Source organism: Chironomus tepperi, unplaced genomic scaffold (assembly GCF_022539635.2).
Source record: "Chironomus tepperi strain 1889 unplaced genomic scaffold, CSIRO-AGI_Ctep_v1 contig_479, whole genome shotgun sequence".
NCBI classification, from domain to species: domain Eukaryota; kingdom Metazoa; phylum Arthropoda; class Insecta; order Diptera; family Chironomidae; genus Chironomus; species Chironomus tepperi.
Genome location: NW_027226601.1, coordinates 1,242,212 through 1,263,187, shown reverse-complemented (window position 1 = coordinate 1,263,187; position 20,976 = coordinate 1,242,212). Strand labels below are relative to the sequence as shown.

Genomic DNA, 20,976 nt, shown 5'->3' with positions numbered 1-20,976 from the left:
AACTCATCATATTGTTCCCTATATATTTATTTTCTCGTTTTCGTACATTAAAAATCTCTCATCCATCCATACTTTCTTTTCAATTGTATTATTTTCTCTCAAAATTTGACGATTCGTATTCACATTCACTTGAATTACATCTTTAAGGATATACAATTCTATTCTATATTCTATGTATTATCAGGAAATGAAAAAAAGATGAAGAAAATAAAACAAAAAAGCTAAAAATTTATTTATCTTGCGATATGTTACTTCCAATCTGTAAAGTTTGTATTCAATACCATTTGACGTTCTTAGCGAAAATTTACTTATTCCTCATCTTCCTTTCTACCTTTTGCATTCATTCATAAGTTTATCTTTTATGCTCATATCATATGTACATTTTTTTCAAATCAATAAATGCTTCTTTTGAAAAGGAAAAATCTGAAAATCATGCACATATCTCATCCGGATAAAAGAGATCTAAAGTGTTCATTTATTTCTGAAATAGCGTATTGAATTCGATTAGGAATAAAGTGAACTTTCAAAAGCATCAATTATTCGCGGAAAATTTCCATTTTATAAAAAAAGGTTTTCATTTACAATAAATCGAGTTTTCTTCCTCCCAAGTGATATAATTTTAGTTCTCGTGAGTAAAAATGAATTATGTAATGCTTAAATTTAGTTTCATTGAACTGTAAAAGGCTTTCATCCAACGTGCATGACTATACCTCGAAATTAAGCTTAGTCACTTCAAATTTTTCACTGAAATTAAATTGAGCATTGTTGGAATGCACATGAACGTGAATAAATTAAAATCAATTTTATCATGAACACGTCTAGAAAATGTTGGAATTGAATTATTCTGTTCTATTCGCTATTCCAAAGGATCATTGATACCGTAAACTTTCAAATTAGTTTTAATTGTGTTATGCAAAAGATTGCCAAAAATTCTAATTAGGACATGGATACATAAAAGAAATCTAATCTCGCACTGATAACAGCAAATCATTAACATAACTAGTAGCCGAAAACAATTCGAGGTTAACAACAAAGGTCACGCACAAGGTCTACGATAAAAGGAAGAAATCATCGCTCCTATGAATTGCATGTTAACTATCGAAGGTGGTTATTTATGATTATATAAATGGCAATAATAAAAATTTTTCCTTTTCTTTGCTAGGCTAATAATAATTTTTTGATGTGCGTGCAAAAGCATTCCAGACTAAATAGATTTTTTTTACAACAAGCCATTTTAATTGAATTTCATATTTTTTTTTTCTTTATTTGCTCCATTATAAACCTCACCATAGAGTTCATCGATCGAGGAATATTTACTTAAATGCCATATTTTACAAGAAAGGAATTATGTTGAATGGTTGGTATGGCACATTGGGGCACGATATATAATATGAAGCTGTTTTATTGTTTTATGCTGCATTTTCATTTTATTTCAATACTAAAAATTTTACAATAACCACAAAGTCGAAGAGCATAATAGGTTAAGAATGAGGAAGAAATGGAAGCAGACACTATTATCGATTTGATTCGATTTTTCCATTTGCAGGCAACTACATATATTTTTAACTTTGATTGATGTCAATTTCAGACATCCGCAATTGATTCCTCTTTCGATTGAATTTCAAGGTTTTTTGGTTGTTAAAAATCGGTCTTCCTTCCTTTTTACATTATTCATACTTTTTTCACTTCCGGATTATTTATTATACCTGTCCATATTAATTTCCAAGTGAATAAATAAAAATTTTTCTCAATTTAACTTTAATAGGGCCCAAATTGCGTGATTCTATTTTCATTCTTTATAAATCGTCTCTGCATTATTAAAGGATCAATCATTTATATTATATAATTTATTTAATATATTTAAGGTCAATTATTCAACAAGAACTTTGAATCAAGTTTATCGACTAAGCAAGAAAATTTATTGATAAATACTTCGTATTCAGAATACAATTTTGTCAACAACAAGCAGCATAGACAGACATGACACAAGACATTAATATAAATTGGTTCGAAATACAATTCAATTATGTTAAAACACACCAAAATTAAAGACGATTGTTTATATGGCAATTTTTGCAAGAACCGAAAAGCTCATTATACTCAAGACGTTGAGAAGGAAGCAAACAGAAAGAGAGTGAAAAGGTCAGTACTGACAAATTAATTTCACAATATCCTTATTTTCATTATTTGCTTTACCAATGTTATATTTATATTGGGTAAGTATCGACGGAATCTTATTTACTTAACTTAGTACTTTACTCCCATTCGAATTGCAAAATCATCAATAATTCAATACGAATGAAACTTTCCTTTTGTTTTGACACCCGTACTGACAAGTTTGTATTTCTTTCTATGCATATCAAATCAGATTTTATATCTGATTGATAATCGTTCATGTTTGTTTTTTAAATCATAGAAATATTTCCTTTATAAAAAATTGAAATGTTCTGCTTTAATAATCAACTTGCAATTAAAATAAGCTTTATAAATGTCTAAATATTTGTGTAACAGAACAAAACATTCTCTTGTCATCAGCAAATACTTCAAGCTCAAGTCAGTGAAAGAAAGTTTTTCTCTTCATTCTAAGATTTAAGTATAAGGTAAACAATATTACATAAGTACCATCATATAAAAATGATAAAGAAATCTTTCTTTGCATAGAATCTCGGAAAGTATGTCGTATAATATTTTGTAGGAGGATAAAAACATTTTTTTCTCTTCCCCCATTGTATGTGCTGAATACTTTACTCATATTGAACATTTAGCTGTATAGGAAACAATGAAAAATAAGATTGGAATGGGATGTTTATGCTAAGGCTCCTCTTGATTATAGCTTTAAAGCGCACAACATTTTAATTTATGAAACGAGAATGTGAGAATTTTCATGAGAGGAACGTTGAGATAAATAAAGTTATTATGATTTTATTTAATTTTATAATAAACATACCCTAATTTATGTAGGTATACAAGAAAATCCTGTATTTGTTTATTAAATCTAGTCATTATGAATATTTTTATCTGAACCGAAAATTATTTCTTAACAAGGATGAGGATAGTCGTAGCTACAAATGACGTCTATATTTAAAAACTAGGGTACAATCTCGTCAATCATGACAAGCAGAAATGTTTAAACTTCGTAAAGTTAGGTTTCTATGGGAACTAACAGAGCTTGGATCGAAATGACAATTTCTGATGATTATATTCATAATTTGTTAAGTTAACATTATTAAATTAAGTAACACTAATAATAGCATTCTTAGATCCCTTCCTCTCCCACACTAACTCAATGTAACAAAATCATGATCCAAATTTCGTACTCCGTTAGAAAATTGTAAGGACTTTCTTAAAAATTACGTAATTTAAAAACGCCCATTAAGAAAAATCAATTTTCAGGAACATATTTTCGAGAAACTTCGCAATTTAATTCTTCTTAACAAAACAGACGTCATAAGAAACAGAATTTCCAGAAAAATCATTGAATTATCATCGAATTGCATAGAAGAATAGACATGACATAGTCAAGTACACTTCATCCCACTTTCTGTAAAAATATATATTTTATTCCATTTTGATTCGAATTACAATTTCACATGCTTTATGTTTATCTTCATCCCCCAATTTTTTTCTTTACATTTTTATCATAAAAAAAATCTTTAGCATATATGCAACCTACAAAATGTAATAAAATATTGAAGTGAAACAGTGTTGAAATATTTTTCATACTTTTTTTGAAAGAATTCATCCCTTAGCAGATTTCTCTCTTTTGGATGCAGTAAAAAAAAGTATTATAAAAGATAAGGAACATGAGTTTGAATATAAAAAGGGTTAGGAATTCGTATTATTTTTAGAGGAAATACTTCCTTTCTTCTTTTGGTTTCTATTATGAAAATTTCATAACTTGAACAAACAAACAAACAAAAAAAATGAGAACTGGAATGGAATCAAGAGAAGGATAATAATGATGATGATTACTTTAGAAGTAACATTTATTCGCTCATATTCTACATATGTTGATGCACATCTGAGAGTTATCTCATGATAAATGTATTTTACAATTGTAAACTTCACTTCCCTGTTTTTAATGCTTAACTGTGCTTAAATTCAAATGGTTTTTCATAGGTTTACAAAACATGCACACTCTAGCAACAATTCATAATTAGTTAAATGAAGGATATGGCACGTACAAACTTCAGTGGAAAATAGATTTGTGGGATGTTTTCTTTAAATTTTGTACTATGAATATTACTTAAGGGATAAAACATTATCATAAATATGTTCCTGTACAGAAATATTTTATTATGGACTACGCAGTGCCTCCTCATAATTTAAAAAAAACTCCATTCATCCTCCTACAATCCATGTTTTTGGGGTTATTAGAAAAGGGTTAAAATGGCATAACTTTTTCAACACTTGGAACAATAAAAAATTTTCATTCCTATTCACTCATTTGTAAGGCAATGAAGGGGTTGCAAATGATAAAATTCACAGCAACTGTGTAAAAATGCAAATTTATAATAAAATTTGCATCCTACTGTTTTGAGCATTATTGCCGTCTTCCATAGCTTTGGGAATAAATTGCAATTAAATCGACAAAGTTTGCATAATGAATTGTTTACTTCCTGAATTGTATGCCGTCAGGAATATTTTTCCTCTTCCGTTTATTACATAAATTAATGGAAATGTATTTTCAATAACAAAAAAAAAATATTGTTGATTATTTATTAATACTTGAGCTCATCATATTTATCTCTTTCTTCTGTATACTGCATATATGTATGAAATGGTTGATATCATTTCAGTAAATGGAATAAATTCATATATGGCTATGACGATGTAAAATGATTAAAAAATGAATATTTTATAAAACAAACTTTGACAACGGAATAGATCCCATGTGAAAAAAACGAATACCATTCATAGTCTCGTTATATGCTTTAAGGGTTAACAAAAAAAAGAGCTTTTGTTATTCAGATCTTTTACAGACAACAGAATAACTGCAAACATAAATTTTATCTTTATAAATTAATTTCAAAAACTATTTTGGCATCGACAATTTCTAAAAGCAATTTTCTTATAGCTTATATTTAGACTGAAGTATACTTCATGTGCTGTGTTAGATTCAAATCATCCCTATGCAGCATATTGTGTATTTTATTGATTAATTCTGTTTCACTAACTTCATGCTAAATATAAACCTGTAGGCAACTATTAATGTCCGACGCTTTAATCTCTTAATGTGATTTCGATATTGATTGAACGTAACAAAAGTAATTGACTTTTTATTTACAAATGACTAGCTGTCAGTCACAAAATTTTTTGGTCATTTTTGAAAGTTTTGGGTTGTTGACAATAATTTATAATTATCCCCTTTTCGTCATCAATAACCAATACTTTAATTTTCTTGGAAAATTATTCGTCCAATTCCTTTTCCTTCCGTTCATTGATGACTTTTTTAAATGGATTTTTTGGAAGATGGCCAATTTTCCTAATATTATTTAATTATTAAGCAGAAAAACCCCTTTCTTTTGACGTTAAATCAAGGGAATATTTGATTGCTTTTTCTCTTTTGATTCTGCTTCTTTATTTTTTTGCATGAAAAATATTGCTTAGACATTAAATATCAAAAGCTTTTTTGCTTCTCTTATTGAAATATCTTCTTATGGTATTGAAAAAATATTTCAAAGCAAACAAATTTAAGCAATTTTCTTCATGATTCTTAAAGATATGAATAAGAGTAATCAACGTGTAAAGAGCATTCCGGAAATCTATAGAATATGTGCACACTTTTTTTTCTCTCAATTATCCTTCAGGCGATCCAATAATTTTCCGACTCCCCTCTTAAATTTCAAAATTTGCTTTTAAATGTCTAAGGCGAGATCCTTAATTCAATCAATATTTCCCTCGGTTTATATTTTTTATTGACTCCTCCCTTTAAAATTCGTGTAAATATTAGCCCTAAAGCGAGGAAAAGCATTGCTCTAGCTTATTATTTAAATTAAATTGGTTAAAAATCTTATATTTGTCTATTGAGATGCTCAGCACAGTTCAATACAGATTTTGATACCATAATTTAGTTAGTATAGTAGCAGAAGCTTCCGAATATAATAGGTTTTTGAATCAATTCAATTCAAATTAGGTATGAAGTCTCAAACCAAATACAAATTCTATTATTTCCAATTTAATACAGAATGTTGTTGCTAAATACTAGGAATTTATTATATGTAATCAAAATTCAATTAAGGAATTAGTAACATGTTATACACCATTTCCATGATTGTCATTTAGTTTCATTCTCTACTTATTATTAATACGTAAAAAAAGAATGTATGGAATGTCTCAAAGACAAAGCAGCACATAAATGCAGAAGATATTTTCTATGCTGATATTATTGCTATTATTTGTCCGTAATAAAGATTGTTAATGGAGATTGGTGAAGTGGGAAAAAATATAAATTCTATATGTAGTCTGCCAACGACAGCGATGATGATGAATATATGATAAAGGAATCCTTCAACCATGAGCACTCATCAATCCATAAATTAAGTATACATATAAGATTGAACATTCTCTACTGTATGCATTAGACGCTTCAATTTTAATTAATGCAAATGATATTCATCGAAAGGACCACATTTCCTATTTTTTACCGCATTTGATTTCTATTCACACCTTTGTTTTACTTCCCTACTCATTTCTTCATATTTTATGTCCGTTTTTACAATTATAATTTTTTATCTGTTCAATATTCCTTTTTCCTATCATATTTCATGTTCAAAAAGAAATTATGAGCAAATAAGTACGGAAAGGAACGGCATGAATTGTTGTTGTTGTTACGCGCAAGTCCAAAAAATGTTTTATGAAAATTATGTATGGTGTTATGAATGCGGTGTGGGTTGATGATGCACCAAAATTAAGGAATAATGAATAATTTTCCAAAAAATAATTCATATTTGCTAGACATTCCACGTAAAATATTCAGGTAGGCTTTTACATTGTACATGTACATTAGACACGTGAGCAAATGATTGATAGAATGCAACGTTAGTGCATAATTTGAAAAATTTTCAATTGACTTGATGATTTTTATGGAATGGGTTATGGGATATAAAGGCATAAATATGTTTTCAATACTAAAATCAAGGTGTTGAATAAGAAAAAAATGTTCTTACTTTTATTAAATTAATTTTCCACTTTTATACACAATATCAGTGATTGTATAACGATGATTGAAGATATCTAGAATACAAAAAAATATTGAATAGCACTTCTGCTCTATCTATCTATTCTCGTTCACTGTCAATTTTTTTTATCGTTCTAACCGAACACTCGATATTATTTTTTATGAAAGCTCTTATTTCTCTTTTTTATTCCAATAATTTCACAAAAAGTTCTTATTTTTTTTATTTTTTTCAATGCACTTCAAATACGAATCACAAGAACACTTGAACATTCAATCTGGCTCTATCCATATTTCAGAATTATTTGCTTTCAACAAAAAAAAGTTTTTCTTACATTTTTTTTTTTCTTTCTATTTTACATTCACATTTTTTCTGATTACGTAAAATGAACTTTCTTCTTATTGTTATACACTCGCGATTTGATATTTCATTTTTTTTTATTGTACAGTACGTATTGAGTTTCTGGTCTATATTATTCGTATATACTTATAATACTGTGAATTCAGATTAGTTTTATAGTTTTGAAACCCAAAAAAAATAAAAAAAATTTATTTTTTATTTTCACACAAGTGCGGACTATAAAAAAGCAAGAAAAAAATTTTTATTCTGCTAACTTGGACGCGTAAAAATCACCGGCGAATTCCAAAACATACAAAACTCATCTGAAAATGCTATTGGAAAATTTCCCTCTTCTCCCCGATTTTTCCGCTATCCTTACGAAATGTTCACATATACAATTGTAAGACTTGTAGATACGATATGCTGCGTATAAACATACAGCTTGTGAAAATGTATATGAAGTACACTCACACAATTTTCCGAGCATAAAAGAGGGTTGAAAATTTTCTCTTCTGTAAAGCTTTTCAGTCTTATAAAATGCTGCTGTTTATATTTCACTCAACACAATCAAAATGCTCACATGTAAACATTGTTAAGTTATACTATTATAGTAGTGTGAAATACTTAAATATTATACGGAAGGAACTGACGAAGAAAAGTGTCAGTAACATTTTTTTCTTGACTCGAAGCGGCTTTTTCTTTATTTTTGCCAAACACTTTTCACCCCCTTTTTTTTTTGGTATTTCTCATTCAACTGACAGTATGCTGTTTTGTATGACGGATAATGACGTCAGGATAACGGAACGAAAATCGATTTTTGCCTTTTTCTTCTCCTCCATCCACACTCCATTCTTCGCTTTCAATATGAATTCTAAAAGAAATTTGTCACGCTATATGATTTAAAGGATCATTTAATGTAAACATATCTGCCACTTAAATCCAACACGATTGTCGATACGAAGTGAGCACCATTAGATTTCACTAGTTATTATGCAAAATTAATTTATGTTGAGTTTTCTTTTTTTGTGTGATTTTCTCCGCTACCCTTCGAAAAAACATAACATACAACATGCGGTAAAAAGTTCTAACGATTTTTCTCTCTACTTCGTTTGACATAGAAAATTTTTTTTCCCTAATTTTCATTATTTGATTTTAACATTCATTCATTTTATGGGTGACCCACTCATCGAGTTTCCCTTTCCTGTTTTATATTTATTTATTTCCTATTGTACATATGTACGGAACAAAAAGTTGAGCAAGGAACTTGCTCGAAAAAAAAATGGGGAGAAATAATACAAAATAGTATAGAATAATTGATTTTCAATTTAATAAGAACTAGCACGATGATGTGAATGGAATGAAAAATCAGTTTCCCTCTTGTGCTTTAATTTAGCATCCATTCGGTGATGTAAAAGTCTATTAGCAACTAGATTTTATAAGGAATCTGACATATAATAGTCATGCGATTTAATAGATTTACAGGATTTTGCTTTTAAAAACATTTTCAAAAGATTATTACAGGTTTAATGAACAGGAACATTTTTATAATCAGAAAGTTTATTGGAAATCAATAAGAGCTGTATGGATATTTTAAACAAAGGAATACGTAATTCAATTAATTATGATGTTCATCAATTTTTTGAGTCAATGCCTCAGCCATGGAGTGCTTTCACTTCTCATTTTACATTATTTCCTTCTCTCTCGTCTTGTATAAACTTTGTTTACGTAAATAAAGTGTAATAAAATCCATTGGTATGGAAATTTAAACGACATCCACCCTCTTTCACTGTATAAAAAGACAAAAAATGTTACCGAAAATAGATTTAGACACATTTTCCTTCCCTATGCTACTCATGAATATACAAAACTTTCATTCTTTTTTAGGAAGTTAAAGGAATGAAGCCAAACATTTTATAGCAGTACCTAGCTGATAAAACATGTATGAAATAGAATATATGATGAAAGAGAATGAATCTTTTGGATTTTATTAGTGTCAAGAGCAATTAAAGTATATAGCGAAAAATAAAGTCTATGAGATGTTCTTAAGGGGGAGAAAGATTGAAAAACGGGAAGAAGAAGTAGAAAAAAAAATGTTAATCGTCGATGGAGACATTTATTGTTTTGTGCACAGGCAATGAAAAACAGTCAGTGGAGTAGTAGTAGAACGAATGAAACAAGGGAGAACGAGAAAATTTATGGACGATGAAAAGCGATGTAGAGAAATGAATGAAATGGTGTTGGAAAAATATTTTTTCTTTACTTTCTTCATGAATTTTATTCTCATTATCAGGAAAATTATATTTTCACGCGGAGTTACTAGACACATATACACTCAATATACGCTTTTTTGGCAATGATTTTGCCTTTTTTCTCTCCCTTAAAATGATCAATATTTCTACTAACACATGCCTCATTTGCTAGGCGTTGGTTGCTATTGGCTGGTTACTCTCTCTCACTCTCCATACACACTAAAGCTTTCTTTCTTTTATAAGCACGCGCACTAGAAGCGCACAACGCACACTAATATTGTATCGAAAGGACTTCTTTTTCTCTATTTTTTTTTCTCATACATCAAAATTTTGTCTTCCAGAATGACTTTGTTGCACTTATTCTCCCTAAAATTATGCGACTTTGACATGAAAATTTCAAAATATTGAGACGAAACATAAATGGATATTGTTTTTATATCGATTTTACATGATCCAGTGTGAATAAAAATCCAATTAGAGCATATTGATTTGTATGGACCAAGAAATCCAGAATCTTATTATTTAAAAAATATACGTGGATGCACTACAAAATTCAGCTGCTTATTGACTTTCGTTTTCTCACGCATTGATGTCGTTTAATTACCATATTTCTCAATCACTTTTTTCACTACTAGCTAATCTATTTTCAAAATCAATAAATTAGAATTTATTCGAGCTGGATTCTTATTGGAATCACGAGAATCGAGAATAGCCGTCAATTTGCATCGCATATCGTTATCATTGACATGTAAATCAATGTGATTCTTGAGTTATATTACGTGATTGCGAGAAAATTGAATTTTTAGGTCATTTTTGCTTTTTAATCGATTTTTTTGCAAAGCCGCAACATTTTTAACAAATTTCTCATAAATATCCACAACTCACCTCGACAATTTTATGCTCCTCTGATTACTTGACACTTGAAGTTACTTCACGATAATAATTGAACAGCAAAATCTAGCTAATTTCGTTAAATTATTTAATTTTTAAGATTTTATGAACAAAATGAAACAAAATTTACGAATGTTTGAATGTGTATGTAAAATGCTTGAATGTGTTGGTTTTTCAGCGATGCTGAATATTTTGAAATAAATTTGACTGTTACGATGCTTTTGTGTTTACTTCAAATTCACGATTTTATTAAGCTTGATTAATGCATTTTCCTTTCAACAAAATACTGAATCTTAAATGAAACACACGCGCAAATTATAGATTGCAATTAAAGACGTTAAAATTCAAATTTTAGAAGGGTATAAAATTATGAACTTTTTTTCAAAAAATTCAAAAATGTCAAAAAAAAAGAACAAAAAAATTAGGGCGAATTCTATGCAAAAATATTTTGGATTCAGTTTGTTGGTTATACGCTTACTTTAATAAAGTACTAATTAAAATAGTGATATCTAGGGAAAGGTATTTTCATAACATTATTTCCAGGCAAGTCTTTTGGTTACATAGCATAACGGCATAAACATGTTTAAATGTTTAGTCTGACGGTGAAAAAACGAGAAAAAAAGTAGTGATCAAGTGACCTCTGTCGGAAATAAAAAAAAATTTTGTCCATTTTAAATAAAAATTGGAGAATAATAGAAAATTACGAGTTTTGAAGCATAATAAATAAATAAGGACGATATTAGTTTTAAGATTAAAGCATAAATAACATATACAGAGTGAATGCAGTGCAATTGATAGGAAAATAAGACTACAAAATTGATAAAAGTGAACCTCGCTGAAGATTTTTTCGAGCAAAAAAATAAATCTGTGAAATATTCAATTAGAGGATATTTCAAGAGATAAGAAACATTGTAGAGGTATGTTTAGTGTATAATTAATGTGTCTAAGTAAATACAGACAGGAAAAATTCATATTTGCTTATAAAATTTTAAGAAAAAAAAAATCATTGAACCCTTGAAAAAGAAAGAGAGAGAAAGAGAATAAAAAAAAAATTATCATTCACATTTCCATTTAAAATTTCAATATCTCGTGAAATCTTCATAGTATATCCTTTCGTTTTCTATATGTCTAATACCATTACTACTATTTTATGTGGATCAGATCTATGCAAAAATATCATGTACATTTCATACAACGACAACCCTTCTTTTTTTGATTCTTTTATTCCCTACATCCGCTATAATATGATAAAAAAAAATAGTAGAGGAAAGAAAAAAATTAGTTCATTATTAAATGTGCTGAGTACGAGAGAATTCGAAATTTGGCTTTTTATTGTAGTTAATGTTGGTCAGTCAGTTTCATTTTCGTTTATTCCCCGCGCAATTCCTTACTTAACTAACTCACTTTAAAGAGCAATCATCAACTCCTCTCGTCACTAAAAAAAGTGAATAAAAATAATGTGTAAGAAAAATTGTAACAAAAGAAATTTTATAGAATGATCTCAAAGAAGAAGAACCGATATTTCTTCTTTCCGTTTTTTGTTCATTTCCATATAATCATCATCTCTTTTTTTTCGTCATATATAATATGTTAGTGTCGCATTTCGTGAGTGTGTATGAGGAGAGTAATCTTTTTTAATTTAATTAACATTTCTAGTTTAATTTTTAACCCGACCATAAGATTTCAATCCCGTTGTTCCTTCATCTCTTTAATCTACAATAATAACAACAACAATATAGTTCCAGGTATCACAGTTCTCTTAATTGCAAGCAAAAAAACTAATGTAACTGTCGTGATAAACACTTTAAGATGACAAAAAATATATTATTAAATTAGTTTTGAATACAAATTAAGGAGAAAAGAATGATTGACAGTAGCACAGAACGTAGAATAAGTGTATTTTTTTGGAGATGAGACGTAATTGTTTGCTCAATTGCACAAGAATAAGCGTTTTCTTGACAAATCTATTATACTCTATCTATATATAACAAGTATATGCTACATACTGATTTGATATTTTTTTTTCTTCTCTTTTTTACTCGCTCATAATTGGATATTAGACAGTGAATGGGTCGAAGGTTAAGATAGTCAGTCGAGCAACAATCATCTCGTGTGTGCGAAATCAAGAGAGAGAAAATATGAATGTGATAACATAAAATGACATATATTTGCTTATTAGCATCATGTTAATTACATCCAATCACAACGATCTGTACTTTTTTTTTCTTCTTCTAATTGCAAATACATTTATGCAATTTATTTGCCTCAATTTTTTAATTGATGATTTTGTTGAAACACAAAAAATAATAATAATCGCAGTAACGATGACAAAGGAAATAGTCAATTGTATCCATAATTAGCTTCATGTTGTGGTAGTCTCAAAATGAATACAAATGAACCTCTACTACCTACTGATTGAAAATGGTGCATTGAAATGTTTTTGAAAAAAAAAACTATTCCTAATATCAGGTTTTCGATTATCTCTTATGTTTATTCATCAGCAGACCATTAAGCTTAAAAAACATTTTCGCACACATGATGATGATTTTTTTTTTTGGAAATTACTTTCAACCCATATTTCTGCATGTATTGGAAATCCGATAAAATAATTAAAATTAAAAATTATTTTCTTTTTAGCTACGTGACTTCCAATTTGTTTAGAAGTTAAACCCTTGAAGAAATTTAAATGAATTTTTCTTTAAATTTAAATTTAAAGTTTTATTTTGTTGGAATTCTAATTCGATAGCTTCTTTTTTTGGATATTATAATGTCAAGCTCATGTATTCTTGCGGTATAGTTCAATGCAAATTAAGTGACATGAACCCTTCTGCAATAAACTTTTCTGTTTTATTTCCCTTCATCGTTTATTTCGTGACTTTGGTCATCAGTTTCTTCTTCTTCCTTTCCTTCATTCAATTCAATTGAACTTGTGCTCTTACCTATGTTAGCACGTCGAAAAAAGTGTTATAAAAAGTTAATAATTTAGATTATTATCATGCAACAGAGTGAATTGAGGCAATGAATAAAGATAGACACATGTTTGAACATTTGGAAGCTTAATGATTACAAAATATCAATTTCAATTTTATTTATTTTTTCTTTGTTTTATCATTAAAACGTTAACTGCGCGTATCAATAACGTAGGACTCAAAACGAGAGAGAAACTGAGGAACTGAGTATTGTAAATATAATACGAAAAAAAAATTTAAAATGAAAGATGAGTCATTAGGTTGAGACAAAATATTTTCAGATTGGCAACCTCACTGAACGATTTCATTTCAAAGAAAAAAGAAATAAATTCGTAGAAAAATGTCATTGAAACGCATTGCTCATTTTGTATGGATAAAGAACAAGGAGCAGTTTATGAAGATCTTTAATTTGAAAACTCTATAAATGTTTTCTTCATTTGTACGGTTTAATATAAATCTATCAAATGTTCCAAAGCTCTTCAAGAGCCGAATGATCCAGAGACAATATCAAATGATCATGAATGCTTGAAAACTTTACAACAGCAATCAACATTTACACAGTTCTCATATCAATAAAATCAATCATCCAGGCAGTCAATGTAGAATTTCAAGCACATTGTTCTATTAAAAATACTAAAAAAACTTTTCATTGAAATTTAATCGGCCTGAATCATCATACAAGGCAGCTGTCCAGTCAGCCACTAAAAATGAACATGATGGTTATATTTTCCTCATAAACTTACGCTTAAAGCTACATGTGCGTTTTTTTTATTCCTCTAAATGAAATAATCTGCGGAAATTAAAACAAAACATATTAAAAGCGATCCATACTTGAATTCTCTCTCTCTCACTCTCTCGTATGTGTTTATTTGTGCATATGAAATTGTATAATATTTGTTGTTGGATTTCATTCCTTGTCGTATCGAACGGATGTTTCTCTTTCTTTATTCCTCTCTCACAGAATAATTTTACTTTTAAATTTCTTTTTTTATTATTAATTTTTTGAATGTCTTTCTTCTTTCATTTTAGATTTTAATTTGAGAAAAACAACGAGGAAAAAAAAATTGTGAGCAACTAGCAATTGATGAAAATTTATTCATAAAGGCGAGAGAAACACTTTCGTTTTGCTCTTGATGTGATGAAAAAATTTGTGAATTTTTCACGACGAGGAAAAGTGTTTCTTCACTCTCTTTAAACTTTTTTATTATTTGAAATTAATCTTTAACAAAAAGAAAAGAATAGAAAAAATATACGGAACAATATTTTTATGCTGAATGTTTATGAAATTAAGTGATTTAATTTCATGATAAGAGATAATATTTTTTAAGGAATCAGAAAAGAATAGAATTAAAATCGAAAAAACAAAAATATTTTCTAAAAATTTCTGTGAATCTTCTTAATGAAACAACAAAAATCAAATGAGGAAAGTTTAAGCACCAATCATATTCTAGAAAGTTCATTAGAAAGTGACGACTTGGACGGATCATTTGAAACAATTACTAGTGGAAATATGATGGCAGATTCATCATTTAATACAAGTGTTACGACAAAAATGTTAATGCCTCATGAGCTTGGAGCATCGAATAATGTTAGCACTGCTTCACTTGGTGGTCAACATTCCATTCCTAACATCCATCATGGATATCATGGATATCATTCAACAGCAACGACCAACACAAATATTGGAACTGGATATAATGGATATCATACAAGCGCCTTCCCAAATTATGCTCATAATTTGAATGGCATCAGCACAATAGCAAACACAGCAACATCATCATTTAGTAATTTAGTTCATCAACAACCAATTACAATAAGTAATAATCATTCACTAACAACAGTCACTGCAATTTCCTCAACAATGCCTCCACCATTAATCCCTTATCATCAACCAACAACACAGCAACAACAAACTATATTTTATACATCAAGTAATGTAAGTAATACAAATGAGATAGGAAAGAAAACAAACGATATAAAGCAGCAACAGCAACAACCAATAACAATGAAGAGTGAACCCGAAAAGCAAGAACAACAACAAGAATTACCAGTGGAAAAGGATGAGCCAGAAGACGACACAGAATATGTGGAGACAGCACATGAACAAGATACAGAGGAACCAGAAATTGATATTGTTATCAGCAATGTCGTGTGTGCGTTCAGTGTTCGTTGCCATTTAGCACTTAAGGAAATAGCATTGCATGGTTCAAATGTTGAATACAAACGTGAGAATGGTATGGTAACAATGAAACTTCGTAGACCATACACAACTGCCTCAATTTGGTCTTCAGGTATTTATATTGTACAACACGTGTACTTTAGAATTCTAGTTAAAATTTATTTTGCTGAATTTTTAATAATTCTCGTCTTTATTTATTATTAACAGGTAAGGTTACATGCACAGGAGCAACATCAGAAGATCAAGCTAGAATTGCTGCACGTCGCACTGCTCGTATGTTACAAAAACTCAATTTTCGTGTTCGATTTCATAACTATCGTGTTGTCAATGTTTTGGGCACATGTAAAATGCCTTGGGCCATAAAAATTGTTCAATTCTCGGAGAAGTACAAGAAGGAGGCAAGCTACGAGCCCGAGTTGCATCCTGGAGTTACATATAATCTTAAAAATCCCACTGCCACACTCAAAATCTTTTCAACTGGAAGCATGACAGTAACAGGTTAGTGCTAATTGATTCGATAAATTCCCCGATCGAATTTTATTATTATTTTTTATCGGTTTTTCCATTTAACTTGTGCGAACTTTTTGATTTTAATATGATTAAATAAGCCAATTTATTTTGATTTTTTAACAACTTTTTAAAATTCAAAAATTTAACGAAGCATTTAAAAAGTCAAAAACTTAACGAAAGTATTGACACAATTTAAATTTTTGGTGATTCGCTTAAGCTTGGAATTCCCTATTACGTGATCAACCAAATATTCATTACGTCATGATTATTGAGCAAATATTTTAGATAGTTTCTCTTTTTCTTCGCATGCCAATTTTATTAATTTGAATAAAAAATTCTCACATTTATTTAAAATACGTAATTAAATATGAAAATTTTTTCTGTATCATTCTAGCACGAAGCGTTGCTGATGTGCAAGCAGCAATCGAGCACATTTACCCGCTAGTTTATGAATTTAAGAAACCTCGAGTGGTGAACAATGTCGAGGAGGAAGTTGTAACGGAATTAATTGAAACAGACTTGGAACCAGACGAAGATGAAGATGATGACGACGACGATGTTGCCGATCCGTTGGAACTCGAAAAATCACCGCAGCCTCCAAATAAGAAACAAAAACTTCGTGATATTTCACATTTAACAAAACGTTACAAAGGACCTCCATCAAAACGACGTCCTAAACGTCCTTTAGGTAAAATGAATGATCCAAAACAGGATCTTATTTATATTAGTGACGCTGATGTCGATGGTGATGATTTTTGAATGAGCTGCCACAAGTCATTTCTAATTAAAAACTACAAAAGAATTTTTCATTTTTTTTTTCTCTATCAACAAAGAATAACAATATTTATTTCCTATTATGTGTGGTGCTCATACAAATGAAAATTAATGTATAACCGAAGAAAATTTATTATTACTCAACAACCACCGAATAACTATTTTTTTTTTTGTTTGTCTTTATAATTAAAAAATAATTATGAAAAAAAAAGTGAAGAAATTATTCCCCCAATTTATCAATGACTAATTTTTTTAACCATGAGAAGGCTTCCTATGCAGAAAGAATTTTCTGATTTGATGTGTCACATGGCCACATCAAATATTTTCTTGTTAATTTTTTCTTTTTATTATTTTTTTATTTGTTTCTCTATATTAAAAAAATTGGTTAAATCTATCGAAAAAAAATGAAAAATTGAAAGAAATATTACCTTACACATATAACATTGATGAAATTTGATGATCAACAATGCAAGCAATAATAATAATAAATGTATTTTCCTTTTCAAACAAAACTTTCTAAAATTGACTGAAAAAAAAAAATCTAAAATGAAAAGCATTTTTGGAGTAAAGATATTTAAACGTCCAAAAATATGATAAAGAAGTAACTAAACTAAAAATAAATGACGATGAATTATGAAAAAAAAAGAAAAAAAATTGTGCGTCTTCAGAATAGAATGAGAAGAAAAAAAAAAATAAGAAAGAAAAAAGTGATTTTGTATTTAGTTCTCACGATAGCATGCAGCATTATGATCGATATTGACTGATTTTTTAATGTATTAATGATCATTAATTCACCAAAGACACACAGAGAGATATTGCATGCTAATTGTGAGCTTTTTGCAAAACAAGAGCCTAAGAGATGATGGATGAGATATTGAAGATTGTCTTATATAAAACCAAAGAGACCACAAACACACACATTTAATTAATTATTGATTATTAGTAATATTTAAAATTATTATTTTTTTCTGTGAATTTTTTTTTAAATTAAAATTAAAAATTAGGAAAGTGAAGAGTTACAGTATCTGGCCATCAAAAAAAAAAAGAAAGAAGACTCAATAAAATAAGAGATGAACATTAATTTTCATGGTAAGGTACTGTAACAAAGTGAATTAGACGAAAAGTAAATAAAAAAAATCATGTTTTCTTATTCAGTGTTAAGAGTCAGTTAGTGCCAATAAGTTAACACATTGCACTAATTCTGTTCAGCATTAAAACGAATGAAAAGAAGATTATGATCGTTATTATAAATTCTACAAAAACAAATGTGAAGAAACAAAAAATAATTAAAAAAAAAAATAAAAATAAAAAAAATCTCTAAAAGAGCTTTTTCGACATTGAGCAATAATTGATTGAGAAATTACGGAAAACTACAAAAAATGTCCCTTTTATATCTTTAGTGAAAATAAAACACGAAAAAAAAAAAACAAAAAATATCACCAACAATTGAGCGAGTGACAAAATATAATATCATGAAAATCAAATACTATTAAATTCACCTCCTCCATATCTGATATTTACCTTGATGCATATGATTTTTCTTTGTCGATTATATCATGAACCGCGATTGTTCATATCAAATATCCAATGATCGGCAATATATCAATACGTTTGGCACATTTCATTTCATTTTATCGACAAATTAATTAAGCAAATTTTTTTGTGGTGGTTTTGTTAAAGTTCTTTTTGGATTTACTGTATTATTTTGAGGATCTAAAAAAATGAATTTTTTGACATGTGAGTTGAAAAAGTGAATTTTTTGATTTCAAGACTAAAGTAGATTCTGGCGCTTGTGTTTTAATCAAGAGATGTCCGAGCGTAACCCGAGCAAAAAAGTGAATTTTTTGACATTTTTTTCGGTTACACTGCGTAACCCGAGTTGAAAAAGTGAATTTTTGGATATTGTTACGCAGTGTAACCGAAAAAAAATGTCCAAAAATCCACTTTTTTAGGTCGGGTTACGCAGTGTAACCGAAAAAAATGTCAAAAAATTCACTTTTTCAACTCGGGTTACGGAGTGTAACCCAAGAAAATGTCAAAAAATTCACTTTTTCAACTCGGGTTACGCAGTGTAACCGAAAAAAAATGTCCAAAAATCCACTTTTTTAAGTGCCGTCAGAGCAACTTTGCGTATTATTGTTAGTATGACCGACATGCTGTACTGATCGAGAGGTCTATAATAGATATCAATGTCTATGAATAGACTAAAAGTTGTCTCAATATTTAATCTCTATATTTTCGGTACAAATGTCAATAAATGCACTAGATGTGGAAAATATCTAGGTCACTAAATAATTTTAGACAGTATTTAGGACAAAATTACATTTGTCATCTTGTGTCGACAAGCATTGAGCACTTTAAATTTTGAAAAATTGCCATCAAATTCTCTTGAAATCGACAATAAATTCTAAAAAAGCTTCAACAAAACCACCCCTAAGATGTTTACATACCACAAAAGATCTGATTAATTTTTCATACATATTTCATTTAAATTTTAAATTTTACGCACTCGAAATCGCAAACATACCTTAAAATTAAATAAAAATTTAGTAAGATTAGTTTATCAAAAAAATGAATCCTAATTATTAATCAAATAATGTTGATTCAATAATAAATTCATCATTTCTACATGCACATCAGTATGTATTTGCGATTTTTGTGCTAAGTTATGTAAAGAAGAGAGAAAAAAAAAATAAAAAAATATAAAAAATTTTTGTTCATTGTATAAGAAACGGTAACGATAAGAAGAAATGTCAATTTATTAATAATATACGTCTTTTGTAACAAAAAAAAAATATAAAAAATGAATTTTTTTTTATCAAATATGATGGAAAGAATAAGATGTTGAAAATTAGAGCAGAAAGAAACAGATAATGTTTGCCTTATCATAAAAAAGAGAAATAATAATTATACTATATATAGTAATAATAACAATGGAACAGCGATATAAAAGATGTGAATGTTTTTTGTAGGCTTTATATTCATATATTGATTTTTTTTGTATATTTTGATTTTTTTCATTTTAAATATTGTTAAAAAAAATCTTCTTTGCAATCGTGAATTTAAAAGAACCAAAACTGGGAATTGATTTTCATTCATGAAATGATGATAACAAAAAAAAATGTTTTTTATTAAGCAAAACAAAAATAGACTAATGGAATTTGAACTATTTTTTTCACTCCTGTTTGTTTTTCTTTTAGTTAAGTGCATTAATTTATTTTTCCTTCCTCAAAATGCGCGGACTGAATTCATTCAAGTGATATTTGGGATTATCTCTTGCTTGGACAAAAATATCCCTAACATATAATGAGAATACTCACTTAAATGAGCGTGCTCATGAGTAAAATCAACCAATAATTGAGTATGCTCAATTTTGTGAGCATGCTCATCAGGATGATCTTTTTCTGAACGGGATGTGTTAGAAATCAGACATCAACTGGGCATTTACCAGTTTAAACGTATTTTTGTCCTCTTGGGTCTAGAATAAGATGGCATATACAGCCATATAAAAATGAAACAGATTTTTAAATCTTATTACAAAACTGATAAATTTCAGAATTTATAATAAATCCGAACAGTCTTGAGCATAATAATGAGCCCGCAAAATTGAGCATTCGGTTGTATTAATCAGTTAGGGCAAACAAGGAGTAAAGCTCATTAAGTCGACTTTTCTACAGAATCCAGAGCATGCTTCGAGCTCTGGTACATTAACATTACAAACTATACTAAACAGACAAGGACGCTCGTTAAAGCTCATGATATGGAAATTGACATGAACTAATGTGAATGCTCGATGTTGAGCTCTATTTAATGACCTTTTTCTCAGGATTACCTTGAAACTCAGATCACAGATCACTTTGATGAAATTAGTCCACCAATTTTCATCT

The 20,976-nt window shown here is 28.8% G+C and overlaps 1 protein-coding gene and 1 long non-coding RNA gene across 2 annotated transcripts; one reads left to right on the top strand and one right to left on the bottom strand.

The window, feature by feature from the left end:
- Positions 1-11,936: 11,936 nt before the first annotated feature.
- Positions 11,937-14,686, bottom strand: LOC139099618 (uncharacterized). The gene is made up of 3 exons (XR_011545324.1): positions 14,478-14,686; positions 13,597-14,416; positions 11,937-12,092 (listed from the first exon to the last, which is right to left on the bottom strand). It is a non-coding gene; the product is annotated as an uncharacterized lncRNA (long non-coding RNA).
- A 171-nt stretch (positions 14,687-14,857) lies between these two features.
- Positions 14,858-18,798, top strand: Trf2 (TATA box binding protein-related factor 2). The gene is made up of 3 exons (XM_070652131.1): positions 14,858-15,917; positions 16,013-16,303; positions 16,710-18,798. Exons 1-3 carry the CDS (start codon positions 15,026-15,028, stop codon positions 17,072-17,074), a joined length of 1,548 nt encoding a protein of 515 aa, XP_070508232.1. The 5' UTR covers positions 14,858-15,025; the 3' UTR covers positions 17,075-18,798.
- The last annotated feature ends 2,178 nt before the right edge of the window (positions 18,799-20,976 follow it).

What these genes read in the sequence shown, in the direction of transcription:
- Trf2 (XM_070652131.1), top strand. Translation starts at nt 15,026, where the DNA reads ATGAAACAACAAAAATCAAATGAGGAAAGTTTAAGCACCAATCATATT. An exon ending in TGCCTCAATTTGGTCTTCAG is followed by an intron (nt 15,918 to 16,012) that starts GTATTTATATTG and finishes TATTATTAACAG; the next exon opens with GTAAGGTTACATGCACAGGA. An exon ending in TGGAAGCATGACAGTAACAG is followed by an intron (nt 16,304 to 16,709) that starts GTTAGTGCTAAT and finishes GTATCATTCTAG; the next exon opens with CACGAAGCGTTGCTGATGTG.